Genomic DNA, 23,862 nt, shown 5'->3' on the forward strand with positions numbered 1-23,862 from the left:
ACACCGCTACACACCTCCTTTGAATTATAGTCTTTCCCGTGAAATGTGTTTTGTTGTTATCATTAATTTATATGCCGATTTTAGATAATTATATAAAAAATACAGGTATAATTGCACGGCTTATTAGTTTAAATCTGCCATAATTTATTATAACTACATATATGTTTTAGAGTATAACTTTGTTGGTTAAAAAAAATGTCACGTTTAAATGATCCTAGTTCAGTAGTAAAGGTTATTTATAGACCATAGTAAATTCCACTTTAAAATCGAAATTCAGCTTTATTTTGTTAGAAATGGCTACATTGAGGGTAAGATTGTTATACATGTATATATAACAAGAGGCAGTAATAGCCATTTGTGTCAATCGTTTTTTTTTTGTGTATTTATGAGTTTTCTAATTTTTTTATATTTGGTATCTGGTTTCAGTTTATTTCAATTGATTTTTAAGTTTTGTTTTAATATTGGTTCCAAAGTGACGACGCGTATGCAATTCCCATACTCAATGTATACTAAAAAAACACAGCATACCAGTAGAACAGTCCAAATTCAAACAAGGAAAACATAATTTATCTATCTACATGACCACTTACGATAATAACTACTTCTGGGTTCTTCCAATATGACCTGTGTCTCTGCTACTTAAATCAGTGAGAAGAAGCTTGATCACTTGATATTTTTTTTTTTTAATCTATCAGATAATGTCTAAAATGATTCACAAATATTATGTTATTACATGTAGTACTGCCAAAGGTTCATTATAAGTAGTATAGTAAGTACTTTTTCTGAGTGTCGCTTAACATTTTACTGGCATTTGGCAAGAATACTTCTTAACGGTCTTAAATGCACCAATTGAATTTCCCAGCATCTGTATATAAAATAAACTAACCGGTTTCTTAGCTTAATTCAAAATAAATCAGATATATATCATGAAGATTATCACTCTTACATATACACATTATTTAGTTTAAAACGTCAGTTATATTTGAAAAGTCCTTTGTTTGTTTAATAAAATGTCACGTTTGAATGATCCTATAGTTCAGTAGTAAAGTTTATTTATAGACCAGAGGAAATTCCACTTCAAAATCGAAAATACAAACCTTTTGATATTTGTTAGAAATGGCTCTATTTAGGGTAAGACCGGCGTGGCGTAATATATGTAACATTAAAAAGTTATAGTTATTTGATGAAATCTGGATTGATTTAAGTGGATGATTGAACTAGATTTTTATGTTTGATATCAGGTTTCAGCTTATATCAGTATTGAGTTTCATATCGGACTTTAAAGTTATGATTATTAGTTCCTTGAGCATAGTGACGACAACTTTGTTTTCTTACAATTTAATGAGAACAGATTTAGTAAAGGAAAGCAAATGCAACTAATAATTGTTAATTATTATCTCCCTTATTTTACTAATTTTTGGGAGATAACTAAGAAGACTGCACCAGAACGTTTTTATAAATGAGTAAAAACCGAAAGGAAACTGTTATTGGTGTACAAAACTTATTTTATACAATTGCTCCATAACGACTATTAATTATCTAAAATGACAAATGCATCAGGATAATTACAATTCTATTTTGTAGAATATAAACTGGGAAAGCATCATTGCCTTAAGTATACGAGTACTGTTCCTTGGTTTCTTGGATATAATTTTCAGATTTAGCTACCAATACCTTGGATGGGTATCATATATTGTACGATGTTTGGGTAAGTGTTACAATTGAACGAAGACTCCCTATATCAATATTATACTCTAGAAGTTAATGAAAATAACAATGTTTGTGAATTTATTCCAATATCTGAATCATACACTTTCTTGACTCATTTTAAAACATTTACCCGGAATTTTTTTATTAAGGAATGAATTTTTGAAATGTGTTTGAAAAACGGACAGCAAGTATTAAACACTGGACACTTTAAATTTGCAAAACACTCATTTGCAAATCCGCCGCCGCCTCAAACAAGAGCTACAATGTCATGAATATAACCAAAATGTGCGGAATTACATGGGATTCAATAATTTCATTGGTTTTCTACTGTTACTCTTATATTTATTTTGCTATTTGATTTATAAAAACATGGGATTTTCAATATCCCATGGGACAGGGCAAAATCCCATGGGATTGACCATTACCAAAATCCCATGAGATTTTTTTTGGTCCCATGGGATTATTGTAGTCCCATGGGATATTTGTTGTCCCATGGGACCAAAAAAATCCCATGGGACTTTAATTATCCCATGGGATTTTTAATATCCCATGGGACAAAATAAAATCCTATGGGATTAAAATTATAAATATATAGATATATAGATATAAATATATAGATATAAATATATAGTAATGTGAATGTAACAATGAATGCTGTTTGGTAGTAAAATGTTTTAAATGTATACAAGGTTTTTAATATTTATTAAATATACATATACATATATCTAATATTTTTTTTCATTTTGTCACAAATATGTTTTTAATTTGTTTATATGACAATAAAGATTATTCTTATTTTGGAATGTATAATAATATTTACAGTCAAAGAGTAAAGTCCTTTCACTGAAACAAAATGATGAAATGTCTAAATAAATGAAAAAATATTGTTTTGAAATCTTTGTCTTGTTTATTCTACTATGAAAAATAGAACTGAAAAAAATATTTCATATTCTGACTGAATTGTTTACTCTTTTCACGAGGTAAGGTTTTCTTTGTTATAGTTTCATTGCAATACATGAATATGCAAACAATTTGAATTATATACCTTTGAGGTGTACATAATGGTATGCTTATATTTGCAAATTTATAATATAAACGCTTTCTGTTAAAGTTTTTGTTTTCTTTTCCCCCAACTTGCTATGTACAATAATTCAGTCCACTATATAAGAGTCAAGTCAATAAATTATTTCATCCACCAGAATATTCCTGCAATTCTTAGACAAAACATTTTTTCAATCTGTTCTTCAAAGATCTTCCTCGTACATCTTTATTGGATGGAGCAATTCAAATGAGAAGACAAAGCAAGTTTATTTGGACAACATACTAATATTTTGTTCATTCGTTCCTTCTTTCAATTGATAATTACATTGTTGCATTTATATGATCAAGTTCTTGTGCATCTATGATCGTGATGATATGACTCCTATTTGTTTATAGTCATTATGTTGAAATTTCCCCTTTCTAATAAATGTAGGAAAAAACACATTCCATTTCAAATTAATAAAAAAAAGTCGCACTATGAAGAAAAATATCAACTTTAAGTTTTCTGTTCAGTATTGATCTGTTGTATGATGACCATGAAAACCGAGATGTCTGACCTACAAATACACAAAACTCAAAAATTATCAGTGAAGAGAGCAATAAAATAGCTATGTTATCATGTTTATGAATATTATAATAAACTTTCATTTGAATATTCATTGTTAGTACTCTTATTTTAGTGCTTTGTGTCTATGATTTACATATTATTGGTTGTTGTTTGGTTCCATGTTGCAGTCTTTTGAATTAAGCCCATTGCAACAAATGTTTACAATTTGTTCAAATGTTGTGCTGTTATTAAAACCACTGTCCGGTATAGGGTTTGCTCATTGTCAAAGGCTGTACAGTGAACTATTTTTGTTAAATTAAGGCAGCTTGCGGGTCTAAATCAATTTTTTTTCTTAATATATGATTTCGCTATATTTTTCTATAAATGAACTTTATCTTATACTTAATAGAAAAATTAAAAAAATTAAAATGGGGTCACCGTTCATTTACGCTCTCAATCTGCCTTCGAAAGAAACATACATTTTTGTAAAGGTACTTTTTTTTCTGTTGAACTAATACATGTAAATAGAGGTAATATCGAAAATATAAAAAGAACTAAATTACAGAACATGCAGAAATCGCTTATATTTTTTATAATAGTTTAGTTTAAGTACAGCTTATTTGAAAATGGTAATAAACAAGAATGTGTCCAAAGTACACTGATGCCCCACTCGCTCTATCATTTTCCATGTTCAATGGACTGTAAATTTGGTAAAAAATCTAATTTGGAATTAAATTTAGAAAGATCATACCATAGGGAACATGTGATCTAAATTTCAAGTGGATTGGACTTCAACTTCATCAAAAACTACCTTGACCAAAAACTTTAACCTGAATCGCACTTTCATTTTCTATGTTCAGTGGACCGTGAAATTGGGGTCAAAAGTCTAATTTGGCTTTAAAAGTAGAAAGATCATAATATCATAAGCAACATGTGTACTAAGTTTTGAAGTTGATTGGACTTCAGCTTCATCATAAACTACCTTGACCAAAAACTTTAACCTGAAGCGGGACAGACGGACGGACGAACGGACGGTCGAACGAACAAACAGACCAGAAAACATAATGCCCCTCTACTATCGTAGGTGGGGCATAAAAAATATAGGTCAGCAATGAGTTAAAAAAGATATTAAATTTCTAATGCCAAAAAATGGCATTTTGAACCAAAGGGAGATAATTTGGAGCTTTTTCAATGATATATACTTTCAAAAGTCATCTTGGGCCAAAACGAATTGATTGTTTTGAATGATTTGTGTACCATATGATAACATGGATAAAGTAACAACTAATAAAGTTATAAATAAAATGAGTTATGAAAAAAAAATATTTTAAATATTTTTCTGAAATTTGTATACCCTAGAGCCTCCTTAAATGTCATTTGATCTCTATTGGAGAAAAGTCTCATTGGAAATCAGACTGCTAAGTGCTTCTTATTTTTATATCAACACAGCCATATTATACCTGTCCAATATCAGGAGCTTGTACATAGTTCAGTGGTTGAAGTTGGTTCATATCGGTCATTTTTGTTTTTCATAATTTGTTGTTTTTATAAATTAGTCTGGTATATTTGAAGTTTGAATTGATGCTTTGTTTCAAATTTTGTTAGTGTTGTCTATTATAGATTACTATCACATGTATAGGGTATGGGTTTTCTCATTACTTACAGGTCATCAATGGCCTCTAATAGGTAATTACAATGCTTACATCCACTAAATTGAATTCTGTTGGATAGTTTTCTCATTCATCATGTTCATCATACATTGTCATACCACATCTTATTTTAATAAATATTTAATCATTATTATGACCAAAACTTTTATAACAGTGGACATACCATTTAGGCGTTGTTGACCTCTGTAAATCTATATTTGTTGATAATTTCTTCTGTTTAAAGTTTCCCTTTATCTTAAATGTTCTTGCCCTACACATAAAAGGGTAAACATTATCATTTAATAAACTAAAAACAAAAATAACTACTATTACATAATTAGTAGGCAACTGAAAATTTGGCCTCATTTGTATATAACATCGACTTGCTCATCATTCTTGCTGTTTAATATTATCATTATTCTATGAAAATGAGGTCACAGTAAAATTAACCTTGGCAGACAAACATCTTCTTATTTTTATATGATACCTTGTAGTCATTCCGTACAACAACAAGTAGACCTATGCTTATGCATGTTATAATATCTGATAAAATGACAAAACCAAGAAAACTTATCATTAACCAAAGAACATAAAATGCGGTCATGGTTATATAAATCTGCAAGACAGACATGCACACCTTACAATTGTTACATATCCACCAAATATAATCTTCCTGTAACTTTAAACATATGATAAACTGACAAAACTATGCAGTGTTTCATTGACCAATGAACCATTTAAAATGAGGTCAAGGTCATATAAAATATGGCAGACAGACATGTGCATCTTACAATCATTCCATTCACTAAATAAAGGGGCCTTATTGCTTACAGTATCCGGAAAATAGACCAAACCACAAAAAATAAACATTTTCAAAGTTCCTTATACCCTGCCAATTTGTCATGGATGTGCCTGTTCCAAGTCAGGATCCTATAATTCAGTGATTGTCGTTTGTTTATGTGTAACATATCTGTTTTTCCATTTTTTGCACATAAATTAGGTCGTTAGTTTTCTCGTTTGAATTGTCATTACTGGACCTTTTATAGCTGACTATGCAGTATGGGTTTTGTTCATTGTTGAAGGCTGTATGGTGACCTTGTGTTGTTAATTTCTGTTTCATTTGGTCTCTTTTTTATATTGTCCAATGTATTATGAAAATAAAGTAAGATGACATATGCACCTAGTTGACCTTTTGCTAATTTGACAATAAGAAAGTAGAAAAACTGGCAAAAAAAAAAGTAACATTAAGCAATGAACCATAAAAATGAGGTCAAAATTGAATAAAAGTAAAAACATGCCAGACTAACATGTACATCCCTAAAAATGTTCATACAACAAATATACTTAAAGTCCTTGGAATCAATCTTAATATGCGTAATCTTGTACAAAGGAATATAAGTATGCAAAAGACATATACATGATATATGGCCCGGGCCCCCCCCCCCTTTTCGTGGGAAAAATTTGGTTGATTGTATAGGAAATCATTGAAGCATGACTGGAGCGGGCCCCCCTTAGGTCAGTCAGCAGGCCCCCCTTAGGAAAAGTTCTGGATCCGCCACTGTTTCGGTTTGTTTAAATATTTCGGAGGTTATTATAACCTCCTTTTTTGTGATGATGTTTTTGTTTTTAAGTTGGGATAATTGTTTGTACCAACAAAAAGAAAAACACAAAGTTAATCTAAAATTATGTTTTTATCATTTTTTTATGTTTAGGTTGTCAGCAAGATGAAAAGGACAAATATTGCAGTTCAAAATTCAAAATGTGGATAAGCTGAGGTTCTTGAAAGGTCCTACCTTTGCAGATTTTCATATTTTGCATGAATGAATTTAAAGTTTATATGATGGATGGCAGAGAAAGAAAAAAAAACTTTTCAATTATCTGCTCCTGAAGGATAAATGTAAAACATCTTGTTTTCGGTAAGTTTCATGCTCCTGTTAGTGCATTCATCTGTTCAGTCTTTCCTCTAAATTGTATCCTCGTTAAGTTTTTGGTGAGTGTTCACAATGAATTTCAGTAAGTAACTTGTGGATTTACATGTTTATACTAAAAATTTAGTGCTAATATTAATGGGATTTTAGCATGACATCCTGGAAAATGCTTGTTAATCATGTTTATGTTCCAGAACATATGAGTATTTGGACTGTACACGTACAGTCTGCCCAATTTTAAGAAGTTGGTCAAGTTTATTAGAAACAAATGTACAGTACAGATCAACATAACTGAAATCTTAAATAGATTAATACAAAAAGTTTGCAGTTGAAATAAAAACACATGTTTGGTTGAGCTGGTACTAGACACTTTTTTTTACATAAATAAGGCCGTTAGTTTTCTCGTTTGAATTGTTTTACATTGTCTTATCGGGGCCTATTATAGCTGACTATGTGGTATGGGCTTTGCTCATTGTTGAAGGCCGTACAGTGACCTATAGTTGTTAATGTCTGTGTCATTTTGGTCTTTTGTGGATAGTTGTCTCATTGGCAATCATACCACATCTTCTTTTTTATACTACAAGTATTCTCAAATGGTCTGACTGTATGCATATGGTGGGACTGTAAGTGTATACTTTTATGTTCCGGACCGTAAACGTACGGTCCAAAAACTGATATGATCTGGAATATTTATACATGTCTTAAAATTAATATCAAACACATTGGTTTTTTTTAACTTGGTAATAAGTTATTCGATAGAACTATAATGTTTTGAGATTATCAAAATCAAAAATATCCCATTTTTACATTTGATAAAGAAGAAGATTATTGATGTATGTATAAATGTATATTAAAATGAGACGGCAAGCCAACAACACAAAAAATAAGGATAAAACAATATAATTTTTTGTATCAATGTTATAATTTCCAATATACATGATATATCCAAAGGTATTTTTTCATTGAAATAAAACACAAGCTGAAATATGTCAGAACTTTAAAAGCGTAAAGAAATATTCTTTCTGTTGTCTGCATTTTGTATAATATATTGCAAATTCTTGTGAATAATGGAATGTTATTATAGTTGCCTAAAGTTTTAACATTGATCTTTATATATATATTATATATATAACTTGGGAAAATACCCAAATGTTATAAAGAAGAATAAATTAATTGATTGTTATATAATATAAGAATAGGAAGATGTGGTATATTGCTAATTTGACAACTCTCAATCAGAGACCAAAGGATGTAGGAGGTTAGCAACTGATGACACTGGACAACCTTTAACATTCAGTTAAATCCATACCGCATAGCTATTTTTACTGACAATCATATTATTGCTACATGTATGCAAACAATTTTGTATAATACATAACTTCTCTTTTTCAGAAGGATTGAAATTCATCACCTAGAATAAATGGAGAAAACATAGATACAAGACCAGAATAAATTCAAAGACAAAAGTTGGATCAGTTATTATTTTCATCACTCAGTCAATGATTTGAAGTTCTTTTAAATACCAAAAGATATTGAAACCACAATAATGTTAAAGTTCTTTGCTGAATGATCAAAAAGTGGACTATATAGATACCATCAAACAATGCTGGATGATAAGAAACTATTAATGTTTTGTGTGGAGGGATATTGTGAAAAAAATAGATTTACTTAAATAGCTATTAGTATGTTAACCCTAAAAATAGAGCTTTTCATTGATTTCAAATGGTAAATAATTGTGTTTCAAGAAAGTATTCTATAATTCATGAATAAACATATATTGATACTTACATTATCTGCTTTGTTGTTTAAAAGTTTAGTTTTGAACAGTTATAGAACAATATGTTGAATTAACATTTCCAAAGAAAAAAAGATATTCAATTAAAAAGATTCATCTTATAACAATTTACTACCAAATAGAATACATTGTAACATGCACATGACTGTATATTTATATCTATATATTTAAAACTTGAATCCCATAGGATTTTAATTTGTCCCATGGGATATTTAAAATCCCATGGGATAATTACAGTCCCATGGGATTTTTTTTGTCCCATGGGACAACAAATATCCCATGGGACTACAAATATCCCATGGGACCCAAAAAAATCCCATGGGATAATGGTCAATCCCATGGGATTTTGCCCTGTCCCATGGGATATTGAAAATCCCATGTTTTTATAAATCAAATAGCAAAATAAATATAAGAGTAACAGTAGAAAACCAATGAAATTATTGAATCCCATGTAATTCCGCACATTTAGTTATATTCATGACATTGTAGCTCTTCTTTGAGGCGGCGGCGGATTTGCAAATGAGTGTTTTGCAAATTTAAAGTGTCCAGTGTTATTAATTCGCATGTTTTAATGTTTATTAGAGACAAATATATACTTTATAACAGATTTTTTTTTTTCACTCCCTATTCTCACTATCGCTCGGGCAAAAATAACCATGAATATAATGCCTACCCATGTTTAAACTACAATAAAGTATAGCTTGCATCAATTATTTCTTAAATAATTTCAAATCACCAGTAAGGGTTCTTCAAATTTTGTCCATGCTGTATGAAAAAGTTTTAGAAACTCAACTTTCAGAATTTTTCGACCAATTTTTATCCATATTTGTATGGGTTAAGACGAGGCAATGGATGTCAGACCACATTACTTAGTAGACTGTATTAGAGGAATAAAGAGAGACCCTTGATTAAAAGCTTTGCATAGCCGCAGTGATGATTGAAATACATTTGTTTTTATAAGGCAGTCAATTATGATTCATTTAAAAAATAACAAGTGAAACTGTGAGCTTCTGTTCACTGATGGTGATACTTCCGCCCAAATATTTCGGGTAACAGGAAGTTGTTGAGTAATGAATCGATCTGAAAACGCACCACTCAGTATAACTGTCTTATACAAACCCTGCAACCAAATTTCAGAAATCCTTGCAATGCATTGGACGGACGGACTTTGCATTTGACCTCCATGGGTTACTGACAATTACAATTTCAGTAAAACCACTTTCAAAGTGAGTAGACCGTTTTCCTGTGCGGGATGTATAAGTACTCAGCCACGTCAGGTCAGAGTTGGACGTTTTTTGTGTAACGAGAGAATCAGACTCACTGAACGATAAGAACACTTGCAACAACTCTTTGAGGGGGTCTGTGGGTAGACTGTTGCAAAGCTAACGTTTCTGTCCCTTTCTACCCTGAGGTTATTTCGAATTCCCTGTCATTATTTCATCATTATTTCATCATCCAGACAAGAACTTGTCCCAGAAAAAAAAATCTGTACATTAACCTCACTTCAGGTATAGAGATGTGCTTATTTTCTGAGGCAAGTGCTTGTGAACATCCACAAGAACTTGCAGTCATCCGATGTTCAGTACTTTGATTTTTTTTTAAAATTTCACTGACCTTCATCCCGGTCGACTCATATTACAGTACTTGATATTGTTAATTTGCTCTTCACCTGAATATTCATAAACTATTTTCCACTGCACGTAAAGCAACCAACAATCAATCATCTTAAATCTTATATCTTATATAACATACTTTATATATTACTGTTAAATTCGTTTTATTTACGAATTCTAAAATATAGATGATCGGCACAGATTTTAAAGTAAAATGGCGAGATTAAAATTATTTGTTAACTGAGGATAAAAACATTATTTTGAAAAATTAATGCGGTAAGAGATCATCTTCATTCACTTAAAGGTTGCTGCTATCACTTTTAGTAGTTTGTTTGCAGTGGTTAATTCATTTTTGAAAGAATTCTACGAAAAATAGCAACTTCCAAAAAGATGCTGGTATGGAGAACCACTGCCAATAATTTGCTATTTTTGTTTAAATTTCAGGACTCTTAACTCTTTTGATTGTTACTGGATTACCAAATAGGAGTTTGCTGACAGTCTTCAGGATTATGTTGGGAACTTCTAATATAATTATAGCATGGATTATAACATCGTTGTTTATACAGTGTGGAGAAACGTCAGAATACCCTGTGCATATTTTAATCATTCTAAAATTAGTGCAGATTAGTTTAGTTCTGTTTTATTATTGGTTTAATGAAGTTAACACACTCTATCGGTTTGCAGTGTATGTTTACCTCTTTTTCATCGGAGGAACGATATTAAAAATTTCTCCTGATTGGATTTTCAACGTCCTAGCTATAGTCACAACTTTAAGTCTTGTTTTGTTATGCCTTCATGTGCTTGAGAATGGAATCTTGACTCCTGAACAGGAAAGGCGTATAGATTTATATCTCCAACGTTTGGATGGATTTGACTTGGATGACGTTATAAACGTATTCCATAGAAATGATTTTTGTACATATTTAATAGTTCTATGTACTGTATGTCTAATTAACAACTGGTTCGTTGTAGACATTACTAGTAATCAAGATTTCAACCCAACTAAATTGGTGATTTATACTACACTCGGTATGTGTTGTTGTTCTGTTATCTCCATTATCGCATTTTCTACAATTTCAATTGTTATTTCAAAACATTTGTTTAAGTTCTGCATTTTCATTGTTAAAGGAAAATATGAATCCACACAAGAAGAGGTCGGGTTACATATATTGAATATCTTAAACGTATATTTATGTACAATAGACATGGTCGTCTTTGACATGCAGCCACTAGATCGTGGTATCTTTTTGATCAGCAGAATTGTATTTCTTGTACTTTGTTCTACAGAATTGTGTTCAATCATTGTAGAAGTGTCGAGTAAGGAAGTGGCAGCAACACCAGCATCAGAATTCAATACCCTTAGAGTTATGGGCGTGCATATTGCATTTAGTATTGGATATGTGGCACTACTATATGAACTTCTAGTCCAGTACTCCATGAATGATTTGGGCATTTTTCTTTCAACAGCTTTTTTCGTTTGTAATTTACTAAGAACATTTGCCTCGCTTATTTTATTTTGTCTCTATAAACTTGATGAAACTCGTCAGGATTTTTGGGAAAACTTTGACGATGTGATATTTTACGCACGTATGACTTTTTCAACGATTCAAATAGTAATTTTATTGCCAACCGCTTGCGTTGGTGTTTGGACAGTATTTTATGGATTCTACACATGGTTTGATTTATATCGATTATTAATATTGTGGCTGGTCAATGTATTCTCCGGTATATACGTTTTATTTGAAACTATTCGACAGAGGAAAAGGGTCTTGGCGTATACTACTATATTAAAAGATGCATCACTTTCTCAACTAAACAGGGATGACTGCAGTATTTGTTTGCATGAAATGATGAAAGGAAAAGTAACTCGCTGCGGTCATGTGTTTCACGAGATATGCATACGAAAGTGGTTGAATACGAGACTGGTGTGTCCAATGTGTAACACGTCAATTGTAATACATGTACAATAAACATTGCTTATACATTCATAATATATTGGAAAACTTGTAATACTTATGTCTGTTACTTTTAACTTTTGAGTCTTTGTCATATAAATAGTAAATAACTTATTTTCAAAATCATTTTTATGCAATTCATGTAACATCCTTAATTATTCATGATACACATTCTTAATATCTTGTTTTATGTACACTCTATCCACACAAGGCTTACATTGACTATCGACTGCATGTAGTCAAAATCTGATTTAAACTATATGAAACGGGAACGTAGTAAATGAGTTACTTTCAAGTGTTGGATGTTTAATTAATTGTGAACACAGCTGAAGTCAGCATATTTTCACTACGCCTGTGTTCTTGACATCACCATCAGACATGACACATATCCCTAACATGACACATTCAGCTCATCATACTAATAACACCATCATTAATCTGCGTACGCAGCTGTGTTCAGTTCGTCTACACGACATTTTGTATTTTGATGACTCTGAACAACACTTCAAATGTGAAGACAATGACTGCTAATAATTGTTTAATTAAAACCTTAATGAACGTTGCTTGATTCCGGAGCAATTTGAAATGGAAAGTTCACAATTGGGAAGCTGATATCATCTTTTTTGTCGTAAAGTTTTCTTTTCAGCTGACCCTCATAGTCAATTTCTAGTTGTAAGTCAAGATGTGAGTCTGACTTAACTGTATCTATTGTTTCTTTTTTTCTATTGTTCGATGGGATAGATGCATTCAACATAGTCATCAAATTTTGAATTAATTTGTGGGAGAACATCATCTATATAGCGGAAAGGAAAGTTAAAGTTTATTATTAACTTCTTATTTTTCATCCTAAGAAGTTCCTGTGTGAAGTCAGCCTCATAATATTAAAAAAACAAGTTGGCAAGAAGAGGGGCACAATTGATTCCCATTGGAATGCCGACAATCTGTTGAAAAATGCTTCCTCCAAACGTAACAAATATGTTGTTAATCAAGAAATCAAGCATCTTGATTATGAAAGTTTCAGAGATTTTTTTGTTCGAATCAGTGTGATCCTATACAAAGTAGGATTTATCCCTCCCTAAACAAGATACCTAAATCTAAGTTGTCTATTCTTTTTTATGAAACAAAGCAATACCAACTCTTTCAATTTGTCTTTTAATTTGTTTGAAATGGGGAATACTTGTGTGAAGTGTAGAAAAGTCAAATGTTTTTATACTATCGCAAGATGAAAAAGTCTTAGATTGTATGTAATCTAAAAGATCTTTGGAATTTTTAAGTATCCACATCTGTACAAAAATTGTAGATGTTCATAATTTAGAAAGATGTTTTGTGGGGCACTTGGAACACCCAGCAATACATCGTTGTGTGTAAGAACACTTGTGTAGTTTAGGTATCCAATACAGTGATGGAAGATCCAGTTCTTCATCTTTGGTTGAAATTCCAAAGGAACACAGTACAGACCTGTGATTATCTCTTTGGTAAGTGTCGTGAGGGTATATGTTGAGTTTCCGAATAATTTGTCAACTTACCCAATTCATTTATCAAGCACTTTATTTAATAAGTTTTACACACAAAAACGATCGATGTTGGTCCGGCTTTTATCTGCGGGGACAACAACTTATTTGTCATAGATGTAGGACAAGTGTTTTGCAACATTTGGGTCTTGAAGATTGACTTAGCATGGGTATTGATAGACCCATTCAGTTTCTTAATTCTGATTTGTATCAACGACCTCACAGCCTTATTGGCTTATTCCATTCGGAAAGAGTATATACGTCTATCTTCTCGCGCTTAGCCCATTGCCTAGCATGATCCTCGACTGAATCCATCAGTATTTTGAAGTTGTATTTCCAATTGATGGATTTAGGCTCACGATATTTTGGACCTTTGAATAACACATTTCGCAGTGAAGTGTTATTGACAATGTTGAGGACACCGGTAGTAACGTGGCCAGTCGGATAATTGTGAATTGGGAACTAGCACAAGGAAGTTTAGACTTGAAGTCGTCAATATTGAGATCCTGCAAAACGTGAAAATTTGGTATAGGTATAAGAAATGATAAGTGCAGACTGATCTTTGAAAGAAGGAGGTTTTTTCGACTGAACTAATTTATGATGAAGGATATTGTCTAAGTTGACGCCATCGAAACTTTTGTTGGCAAAGGAAAGTTAAAGAAAAGATCTTTTCTCTTTTTCATCTTTTCCAATCCGAACTGTGTGAAAAGTCTGTAACTTGCAACATAAATTGAACAAAGAATGAAGTTTTGAAAGGGGTAATCGATAGTTTCGTGCGAATGTTATTTATTCGATGAATGATGGTAAATGATCCCTTCTTCAACTGTCCTTTGCAAACAAAGGACTCAATCCCAACAACTTGAGCAATATCCTTCATCATAAATAAATTCACTAAAAAATACCTCCCTATTTCAAAGACTAGTCAATACCTATCATTTCTTATTCCGATACCAAACTTAAATTTTTAATTACAAACACGTGTTGCAGGATCTCAATATTGACGTCTTCCAAGTTTTAAACCTTGCTATTTCCCCTGTCAGATATGAGATATATATTACGCAACTTATTCGGTATTCTAGAGCTTGCAGGCTCTGACTTTGTAAAACGTCACCAGTCTGAGCAGAAGGTTGATGAACATGGGTTAATCAAAGAACGTCTCGTCATTTGTCTAATTGTTTGATTTGTTTTCATCCTGAACATGCATGTTATATTAACAACTGGATCGTAGCGTTTTGCAAACAACAATAAATCAATGAACTAAAAAATCAATACAAAACATTATCTACATGTATTCATGGGATTCTCAGAAACTATTTTAAAACGATAAGAATGTTAAAGGCTATTTCACGATGGATTAATATAGACACAAACGAAAATGACCTTTGACACCGGAAAATTAACAGCAGTTACATGGATCTTCATTCTTTACAAATTGCGTGTACGAGGTACTTTATCCAGGAGCATTTTAAAACTTACCATACGATACGGGTTATGCTCATCATTGAAGTTCGATCAGTGACCTGCAGTTGTTAACATCCTTGACATTCGGGGTGATGGACAACTGCGATTAAATCAACTGATCAAAGATCAGATAAAACAAGGACAATCATGTATTTCAAAAACAATACTGTAAGTTAACTGCGAAGGAACATTGAACAATAGTGCTTTTCTAAAAATTTGCATTTAACAATACATATCAGTTTTATTATAACACATTTCATGTTAACTATGAATATCTCATTATCTTGACAGCTTTGTAACCAATTGTTTGTTACATTGCATATTATATAAAGACATAACAATGTTTTGCTGAAAGCACTACACAGTTTTAAGCTGATGAAGATTAAGTTTTAATCCAATTCTCTTTCATTTACTCAGCATCACTCTGGTGAACTCTGTAATCAGCAAAAAAGATGTACATTTATATTATTTCAATTTTCATCTCCGATGAAATTTATACGTATAAATGTTTTATGTGTTAGTACATTTATTCTTCACTGTAGCTGTTGATGCTGCCTTTTTTTAATAATGGTGCTCAATTATAATATTATCTGTTTTTGAAAGAGAATAATGCTTAGATGTATCATGAAAACCTTTGAAGGGATTCCCCACCGTGCTATCCTACACGACTTTCATTTATTCATTGTTTTTAAATCTTAAAAAAACATTTGTTTGTTGATCCACTAGTTATTTTTTTTTTGTTATAATCAAAACGTTTTATATTTTCTTAATGTTTTAGTATCAATTGTATATACCCGATGAGGTTTATCATATAATCAAGAATATTGCACACATAAATTGGTATCATAAGTTATCCTTCTTCTACCCCGTTGGTAAATATCAGTCCACGATGGTACCAAGGGCTACTACACTGGCAGGATTTAAATTATATTTGTTTGGGCATTATTGTTAATCCTGTCGTCGTTTCTTTTCTTTAGGTTATGGTGTTGTCTTTTTTTATTTGACAAATAATTTACATTGTCCATTTTGACCATGTATCTTCACATTTTTTAAGCACATACTTTAATGTCGGTCATATTACTTCATTAAATCTTACTTCAAAGACATGCATATAGCAAGCATGACTGTATAATTTAACTTTAACCATTAGTTATAAACATATCAGAAAAAGATGGTATTGACCAGAAAGGATGAATGTATATTTATCAAGATGAGTGTCAATCATTAGTAACACATACATTCATGAATTTGATTGAGTTTAATTAGCACGTTATTATGGTGACCGGTTAAGGCCATTTCGCGTTTTCGCCTTTTATATTCTATAAGGTGAAAACGCGAAAACGTGAAGCCGAAAAGCGTTTTCGCGATTTCGACTTCGCCTTTTCGACTTCGCGATTCACCTTTTCGCGTTTTTACGATATACATGTTATTATAACATAACATTTTAAATATAATTCGATACAAAACTACAAAGTATAAGTCAATCTGATTGTCATATAAATTCATATCTGTGACGCATTTTAAATATTTTCATAAATTAGACAATTTCTTTACATTCTTTGTTGACAATTACTGAACAAATTTAAAAACAGATGCATTTGTATAAAATGCCTTTGAATATACAATTTGCCTGAAGTTATAGTTTTGACATTTTAAAATAAATGAAATTAATCATTATTATCGCCATGGTTACTTAGAATACATAATCTTTCATTCAATGCTCTTGTTGTGAATCTAAAAATTTTAATATTTAAATTAGCTTGTGTGAAAAAAGTTTAAAATTTCATATATACATTGTGGAGATAAGACTTTTGTCAAAAAAATTTGGGACGGTTTCGCGAAGCTATCCTAAGACCTGTTATAAGATACTAAAATATCTTATGACATGTCTTATGATCCTCTTAGGACCATCCAAGACCTCGCCTCAAAACTGTCGTAGGTTGATCTTAGCAAAGATATCCTAAACCTGTCGCATATTCTTTTAATTTAAACAAAAAGTAACCTGGATTTTTGGAAAATTCATGTAAATGTAGAATGTGTTTCTCATATATTACTAAACACATTGATTAATATTTCAAATTTTCAAAGATGAAAATTTGTTCATCTACAGAAAACACCAAGGGACAAGGGATATACTGTTGAATGCGGTAGACAATAACAACAATTCTCCCCGTGTCAGAACCAGATTAACAAAACAAATAGAGAAACTGATTCTGGTCAATAAACAAATGTATTTTAAAATGTCAAACATATGATTTCAAGCAAATTGTATACTCAAAGGCATTTTATACAAATGCATCTGTTTTTAAATTTGTTCAGTAATAATAATAATAATAATAATAATAATAATAATAATAATAATAATAATAATAATAATAATAATAATAATAATAATAATAATAATAATAATAATAATAATAGCTTTATTTAAAAAGAGTAACTCATTTCGATTAAACCAATTTTAAATAAGGCTCTCTAAATACAATATCAACTACATGACTAAAACACAATTAATCTACTAAAATACACATGTAAACAATATATGTATATGAACAAAATATAATTACAACAGCATAAACCGCTTATAGTTTACATTGTGGCTTAACTTATAAATTTGACACTTTTAAAAACATAATGACTTGTTAGAGTATTTGAAACAAAGAATATAAAGGAATTGTCTAATTTATGAAAATATTTAGAGTAAACCCCAGATATGAAATTTATATGACAATCATTTGAATGACTTATACTTTGTAGTCTTGTCCCCAATTATATTTAAAATGTTATGTTATGATAACATGTATATAGTAAAACTCGAAAAGGCGAAAACGCGAAATCGCGAAGTCGAAAAGTCGAAAACGCGAGGTCGATAACGAGAAATGGCATTAACCGGCTACCATACGTTATGGTATCGTTTAAATACCGATGGTTTGAATTTGTAGCCTGATTTAATACTTTTGGCAGCTTAGATTATCATACTCTCCTTTTGTTTATCTTCCAATTATCATTAACAAAGACATATCTTGTTTACTCTAACAATAATAAGTATGTGTAATACTTACACACCTTCGTAATTGATAACGCCGTCACCGTTTGTGTCAGCCTCTTGAATCATGTCATTTATTTCATCATCTGTCATTTTTTCTCCTAAATTTAACATTACCATTCGCAATTCCTTTGCTGATATAAGTCCGTCACCATTTTTGTCAAAAAATAGGAATGTTTCACGAATTTCGTCTTCAGTACCAAGTTCGTCCATTTTGGATGCCATCATGTTTAGAAATTCCGGAAAATCTATGGTCCCGTTACCTGCAATGAAAAACTTGTCCATTGGATGAATATGTAAACTTAGAATATGACTATTTGTCCTGCAAACCAAGACAATATGAGGAGACTCTCTCACATGTATTCGTTTTGTGAATATTTGAAATTAAAAATTTTAATATAATGATATTTATACATGTACATAATGTTGAAATCGTTCCAAAGTACTCCAAAATAAAAATAAAACTTAGCTTGCTAATGTACAAATAATGCCGTCCAATATTCGTATACCAGCGACTGTGATTCGCAGTGGAGCACATTCATTAATATCGTTGGAAGAAGCAAAAAAAACCATGGTAAAAATAAACATGTTTTATTTAATTCAATGACGTGAATCTGTTTCCTCAATAATTCCTAGTGTATCAATACACAACATTGAGTATGATCTCATTATTCCTGTTGTAAAAGGTTTTTAGAGCTAAAATACAGCGGTCATTACCATATGAAATGTTAATGCAAATTTATGTTTTTATATGCTTATTAGCGTATTTCTTATGGTGTAAGACCGAGAAATTTATCGAATTTACAACATGTTGATAATGTTATTGAAAATGCATGAGAGTCTTCTACGACCTTAACGTTATGTGGCGACATAACATGAAAAATGCAACATTTAGAATTGCATGATAGTTCTAAACACTTTTTTTTTTTAAATTTTGTACAATGTAATAAGGAATTGCTTTTCTAGAATCCATTTATGGCTAAATGTAAGGTGTGAATGACGTTTTTCAATAAGCAAAATGATATAATTACCGTCTGAGTCAACTGCATCAATCATATCATGTAATTCAGCTTCTGATGGGTTCATTCCAAGTTGACGTAAGACTGTTCCAAGTTCTTTAGTAGTTATCATGCCGTCTCCATCTTGGTCAAAGCTACTGAATACATCTTTTAATTCTGAAATTAAACCTTTTTGTTTTTTATTCAACGTTCCATAATTGTTTTTGAAACAATCTAGCGGCGAAGTAAAATGATTTGAAAGATACATTATCATAATATTGCTCCCTCTGTAGATATTTCATTTTATTTTTATTTCTTGTGCAGTTAAAAAAGTTGGACTTGCAGTAAATCATAATAACAATGTGATGTTTGTCTTATTTGTGATATTTGGAAGATAAACAGACGCAGAGTATGTTAATCTAAACTGTCACCAACATTCTGCCTTCTTATTATCTCAGCAAAAATAGCATATGTTTGTGTATACATTTTGTAAGTATTTATATAATAATTCCACTCATGTACTGCATTTCTCCGTCAATGTTTATATGAAGTAATCTGCTATAAAGTGCTTGTTGAAGTGAAATATGCGTAATTTCATGAAAATCATAGCAAAGAATTGTATTGGTGCTATAATTCAACATATCAAATGCATTCATTAGAATATGTATTGACATTAATTACCTTATGTTAACACGAGAAGTGCTATATGACGATCATCTCAGTGATCATGCAATTGGCAAACTAATGATATAAACTAGCATCGTATAATGATAAATGTTCTCATGACCTATTCTTCTATCCCTCCTGTTAGTATTTTTGTAATGCGATATCATATTTGTAACTTCTAATCCATGAATAAGCTTACACCAGTGTGATGTGAATGACTGAGAAAAAACAAATTAATCATGTAGTTTAATTATCTTTTTCACATGCTTCTGTTGATATATGTAATGTATATTTGACATTCTCTTACTAGTCCTTAGATTTGAAGTCAGTTCATTGTAATGCTTGTACGCAGTCTGTTTTTCAAAATAATGAACTTGTTCACCCATCAACTACGTCAGCTTGGAAAATCTTAACATTATTATTTCTCTTTTGCGCGATGTTAGTAACTCCGAAGGTATAATTGCTCCATTGTTTACTTTCGAATGTCTAAAAATCTTTATTTCGAAAGTTTTTTTCACATCATAGTCCCATTGCGAGAACTTTAGAGTTAGAAAAAAGTATTGTTGACAATAAATCAATACATATGTCAATTAACTTTATGCATGTTTGCAGTATTCGGATAAGCTGAACAAGTGAGGATAGCCTACAAAAGTTAAGGCAGATAAATGAACATACATTTGTGAAACTTATGTTCAAACTCACCTGCTATTGTTCCTTCGTCCTAAGTCCGGCTAGAAAGAAAAGACAAACAAAAAATGTTATGACAAAATATTTCTAAGACACTCACAAACAAACACGTATGATGACATAAATATATACATATGTTCCGGACCATGTTAGTATTTGGACCATACGCGTAAAGTCATGACCATATGCGTATACTCATATGGTCCGACCGTACGCGTATGGTCGGACCATATGAGTATATACTCGTTTGGGTATAAACGGGCCGGACCATATGAGTATTTGGACCATATAGGTATATTTTTCAATAATATGCATGAGAAAAACTTTATAAAATAACAATGATTATTTCATATCGGTTGAGAATAAGATTCTCTTATTGGATTAAAAGGGGTCACATGACGTTCATTATTCTTCAGTAATAAATTCCATCGGTCATTAACAGAAAAAAAACGGACCAGAAAACCGGTCGTTAACGAACTTTTACATGATAATGACCGGTTGGGCGTGGTTTCCGTCTGATAATGACCGTTGGGCGTGGTTTCCGTCTAATAATGACCGTTGGGGCGTGATTTCTCTGTTAATGATCGGTGGGGCGTGGTTTCTTTGTTTAGAGAGATGTACCTTTTATAAAACATGTTCCTGTTTTTAATATTATATTTAAGTTGTTGAATTATTTATTATATGTTTTCCTTAGGGATGACATCAAAAGTTCAATGTAGGATAAAAAACTTAATTCACATAGTTTTTTCACTGACCCCCCCCCCCCCCCCCCCCCCCCCCCACACCCCCTCCTCTTAATTTAATTTGGGAAAAATTGATTTACCAATAGGGATGTATGTAAAAATCGATTTTATATATACAAAACTTGCAGAATTTTAACACCCTCACCCCCAAACTATTTGATTTAAGTTTTTTTATCCTACATCGATCTTTTGATGTCATCCCTTAATTATAAAATTAAAGATAACTTGATTAAGTATTTATATACTGAAAAATTGCACTAAAATGAATGGCAGTATTACTACGACTGATCTTCACTCTTTGCCATAGAAATCGTACAACTACTCGAGTTCGCTGTAGGCATTTTGAATTTATGAGAATTTTCCAAAACGTGGTTTCTCAATGAAATAAACATAATAGTTCTTGAAAAACTGGTCATTATCGTGATACATGGACTGCCGTAGGACAGTTCATATATCACGATAATGACCAGTTCTTCAAGAACTATTATATAATTGCTACATGCAATTGTATTATTTACAATTCAAATAACATTTAATATTAATGCCAAAGTTAGTTTTCATCGCTAATTGTATTCTTGCATGGGTGCGTCGGGTGGCATTTACGTCCACACGGTACCATAGCTTTTCTTGGGTCCTGGGTCATTCCGATGTGTCTACGGTGAAAAAGCTCTAGATCTTAAATATCGTAACATGACTGAATTACATCATATCACCAGACAACTATAAAAAATAAACTAGTGTCCTTGCCGGTGACGTCCTTCATTTAAAAAAAAAAACACGTATAAGTATAAAAAATTATGAATATTGCACTGCTAATGCTAATTATATTAAGTATCAAAAGAAAGCAATTTATTAGACTCTTTATCCTGTCGACTTTTACGTCAGGTTATAGTAAAACAGTTGACTTCTTGTGTAACAGTTCATTAAAATATTTTTGGAAGTTATCTTCCCAGGTCGACATTTTGCCATTCACTCGTAATAACATATCGGTAATGAAAAAAAAAAATGTGTTTACTATAGTGTTTACTAGTGATGAAATTTACTGTGTGAAACTGCTTATTTTATTTTGTTAATCTTGTTATTAATAATTTTTGATGAAAAATGACCTTTGGTAGTGTCTTTTTAATGACGTGACAACTAGAAGGGTGATATAAAGAGGTAAGCATAAATGTACCTCTTAATTACCCCGACTATGAGTATATACCCATATGGTCATGACCATACGCGTATGGTCTAAATACTCATATGGTCCGGATCATATACACAGACGTACTAAACTCTAGAAGTAAGTTAAAGAAGAATATTTATTTATATATGAAAAATGTTATAGAATTGAAGTCTTTTTATAAGGTGAATATGTGGTTTTATTTACCCTTTAAACGTTGAGACCAGGCAGAAGCAAATATCAGTTTTTGAAAAGTCATTTAATGAAAATGTGTTTTTTTTCAAAATCTAATTATAGAAAAACTTAAAAACTTACTAAAATATAACCAATGTGAAATGGTTGTATATGAAAAGTAAAATAACAAAATAACAAAAATACCGAACTCCGAGGAAAATTCTAAATGGAAAGTCCTTAACCGAAACCAAATATAACTGACACAAAGATAATCATTGTAAATCAATATGATCAGTTTTCAATGATTTAGAAGGGGTTCTTTCAGCAATTTGACCATATTTTATCGAAAAGCATGATAAATGTAGGGTATTCAATTTCATTTAACGGTATCTTGGTGTAATTAAATAATAATTTATTTAGTAAGATATCATTTATAAATTGTAACAACACGTTTGAGATAGGAGGGAAATATGACTAGGGTTAATGACGTCTTTGTCAATGTACAATGTTAGTAAATTGTCGGAAAGTACATGTATATATATAATTTATTTGTATGACAATGTACAAATATTGTTTGTATCCTGAAAGTTAACATACCCGCTTATTAGATATGTTTTTTACTTGCTGCTTTTTTAAAAAATGTAAACGATATACTACCAGCTTAAACAGATCAAAACTAATTGAATATAAAAATAAACTCATCATAGATACCAGGTTTAAATTTTGTATATACGTCAGACGCGCGTTTCGTCTTTAAAAGACTCATCAGTGACGCTCGAATCTAAAAAAGTTCAAAAGGCCAAATAAAGTACGACTTTGAATAGCATTAAGGACCATTTTCGCATTTAATACGTAATTAAATAAACAAAAGAAAGAGAGTCCAATGGTTTAAAACTAAGTGTGACAGAAATATTTTATTAAAATATGATAGTATCTTCATTTATACACGAAGTATTTATGATCAATAACCTAGTCGTTGGAAGCGAAACTTCAAATCACACGTTTATAGATTTTCTACAACTGAAAAAAAAAACAAAAATTGCAATACAATAGATACAAACATATTCGACTATAAATAAGTAAAAGGATACTCACATATGACATTTTGTGGATGGATTAGTAAAATCGCTTAAAATTTAAATCCAATTAAGTATTACATTATAATACATATTC

At 31.1% G+C, this 23,862-nt stretch overlaps 2 protein-coding genes across 3 annotated transcripts; one reads left to right on the top strand and one right to left on the bottom strand.

Annotated features, from left to right (window-relative positions):
• Positions 1–254: 254 nt before the first annotated feature.
• LOC139517294 (RING finger protein 145-like) lies at positions 255–12,361 on the top strand. Of its 2 annotated transcripts, none has more exons than XM_071308211.1 (3): positions 255–308; positions 1,585–1,708; positions 10,728–12,361. In XM_071308211.1, exons 1-3 carry the CDS (start codon positions 294–296, stop codon positions 12,251–12,253), a joined length of 1,665 nt encoding a protein of 554 aa, XP_071164312.1. In that variant the 5' UTR covers positions 255–293; the 3' UTR covers positions 12,254–12,361. The 2 variants fall into 2 exon arrangements, with proteins under 2 accessions (XP_071164312.1, XP_071164313.1); XM_071308212.1 differs by lacking the exon at positions 255–308 and adding an exon at positions 1,066–1,131.
• A 3,073-nt stretch (positions 12,362–15,434) lies between these two features.
• LOC139515404 (calmodulin-beta-like) lies at positions 15,435–21,993 on the bottom strand. Its single transcript, XM_071304975.1, has 4 exons — positions 21,954–21,993; positions 19,288–19,431; positions 18,277–18,519; positions 15,435–15,644 (listed from the first exon to the last, which is right to left on the bottom strand). Exons 1-4 carry the CDS (start codon positions 21,991–21,993, stop codon positions 15,616–15,618), a joined length of 456 nt encoding a protein of 151 aa, XP_071161076.1. The 3' UTR covers positions 15,435–15,615.
• Positions 21,994–23,862: the final 1,869 nt, after the last annotated feature.

This window comes from Mytilus edulis, chromosome 3 (assembly GCF_963676685.1).
Source record: "Mytilus edulis chromosome 3, xbMytEdul2.2, whole genome shotgun sequence".
Classification (NCBI taxonomy): domain Eukaryota; kingdom Metazoa; phylum Mollusca; class Bivalvia; order Mytilida; family Mytilidae; genus Mytilus; species Mytilus edulis.

Bases quoted from the DNA above. Each gene is read 5' to 3' on its own strand.
- LOC139517294 (XM_071308211.1), top strand. The intron at 1,709-10,727 runs GTAAGTGTTACA...TTTAAATTTCAG, and splicing joins ATATATTGTACGATGTTTGG to GACTCTTAACTCTTTTGATT.
- LOC139515404 (XM_071304975.1), bottom strand. From the start codon at position 21,993: ATGACCCAGGACCCAAGAAAAGCTATGGTACCGTGTGGAC. The intron at 19,432-21,953 runs GTAAATGCCACC...GTTTAATTTCAG, and splicing joins AGCTATGGTACCGTGTGGAC to AATTAAAAGATGTATTCAGT. The intron at 15,645-18,276 runs GTGTGTAAGTAT...TGCTGATTACAG, and splicing joins CGGCGTTATCAATTACGAAG to AGTTCACCAGAGTGATGCTG.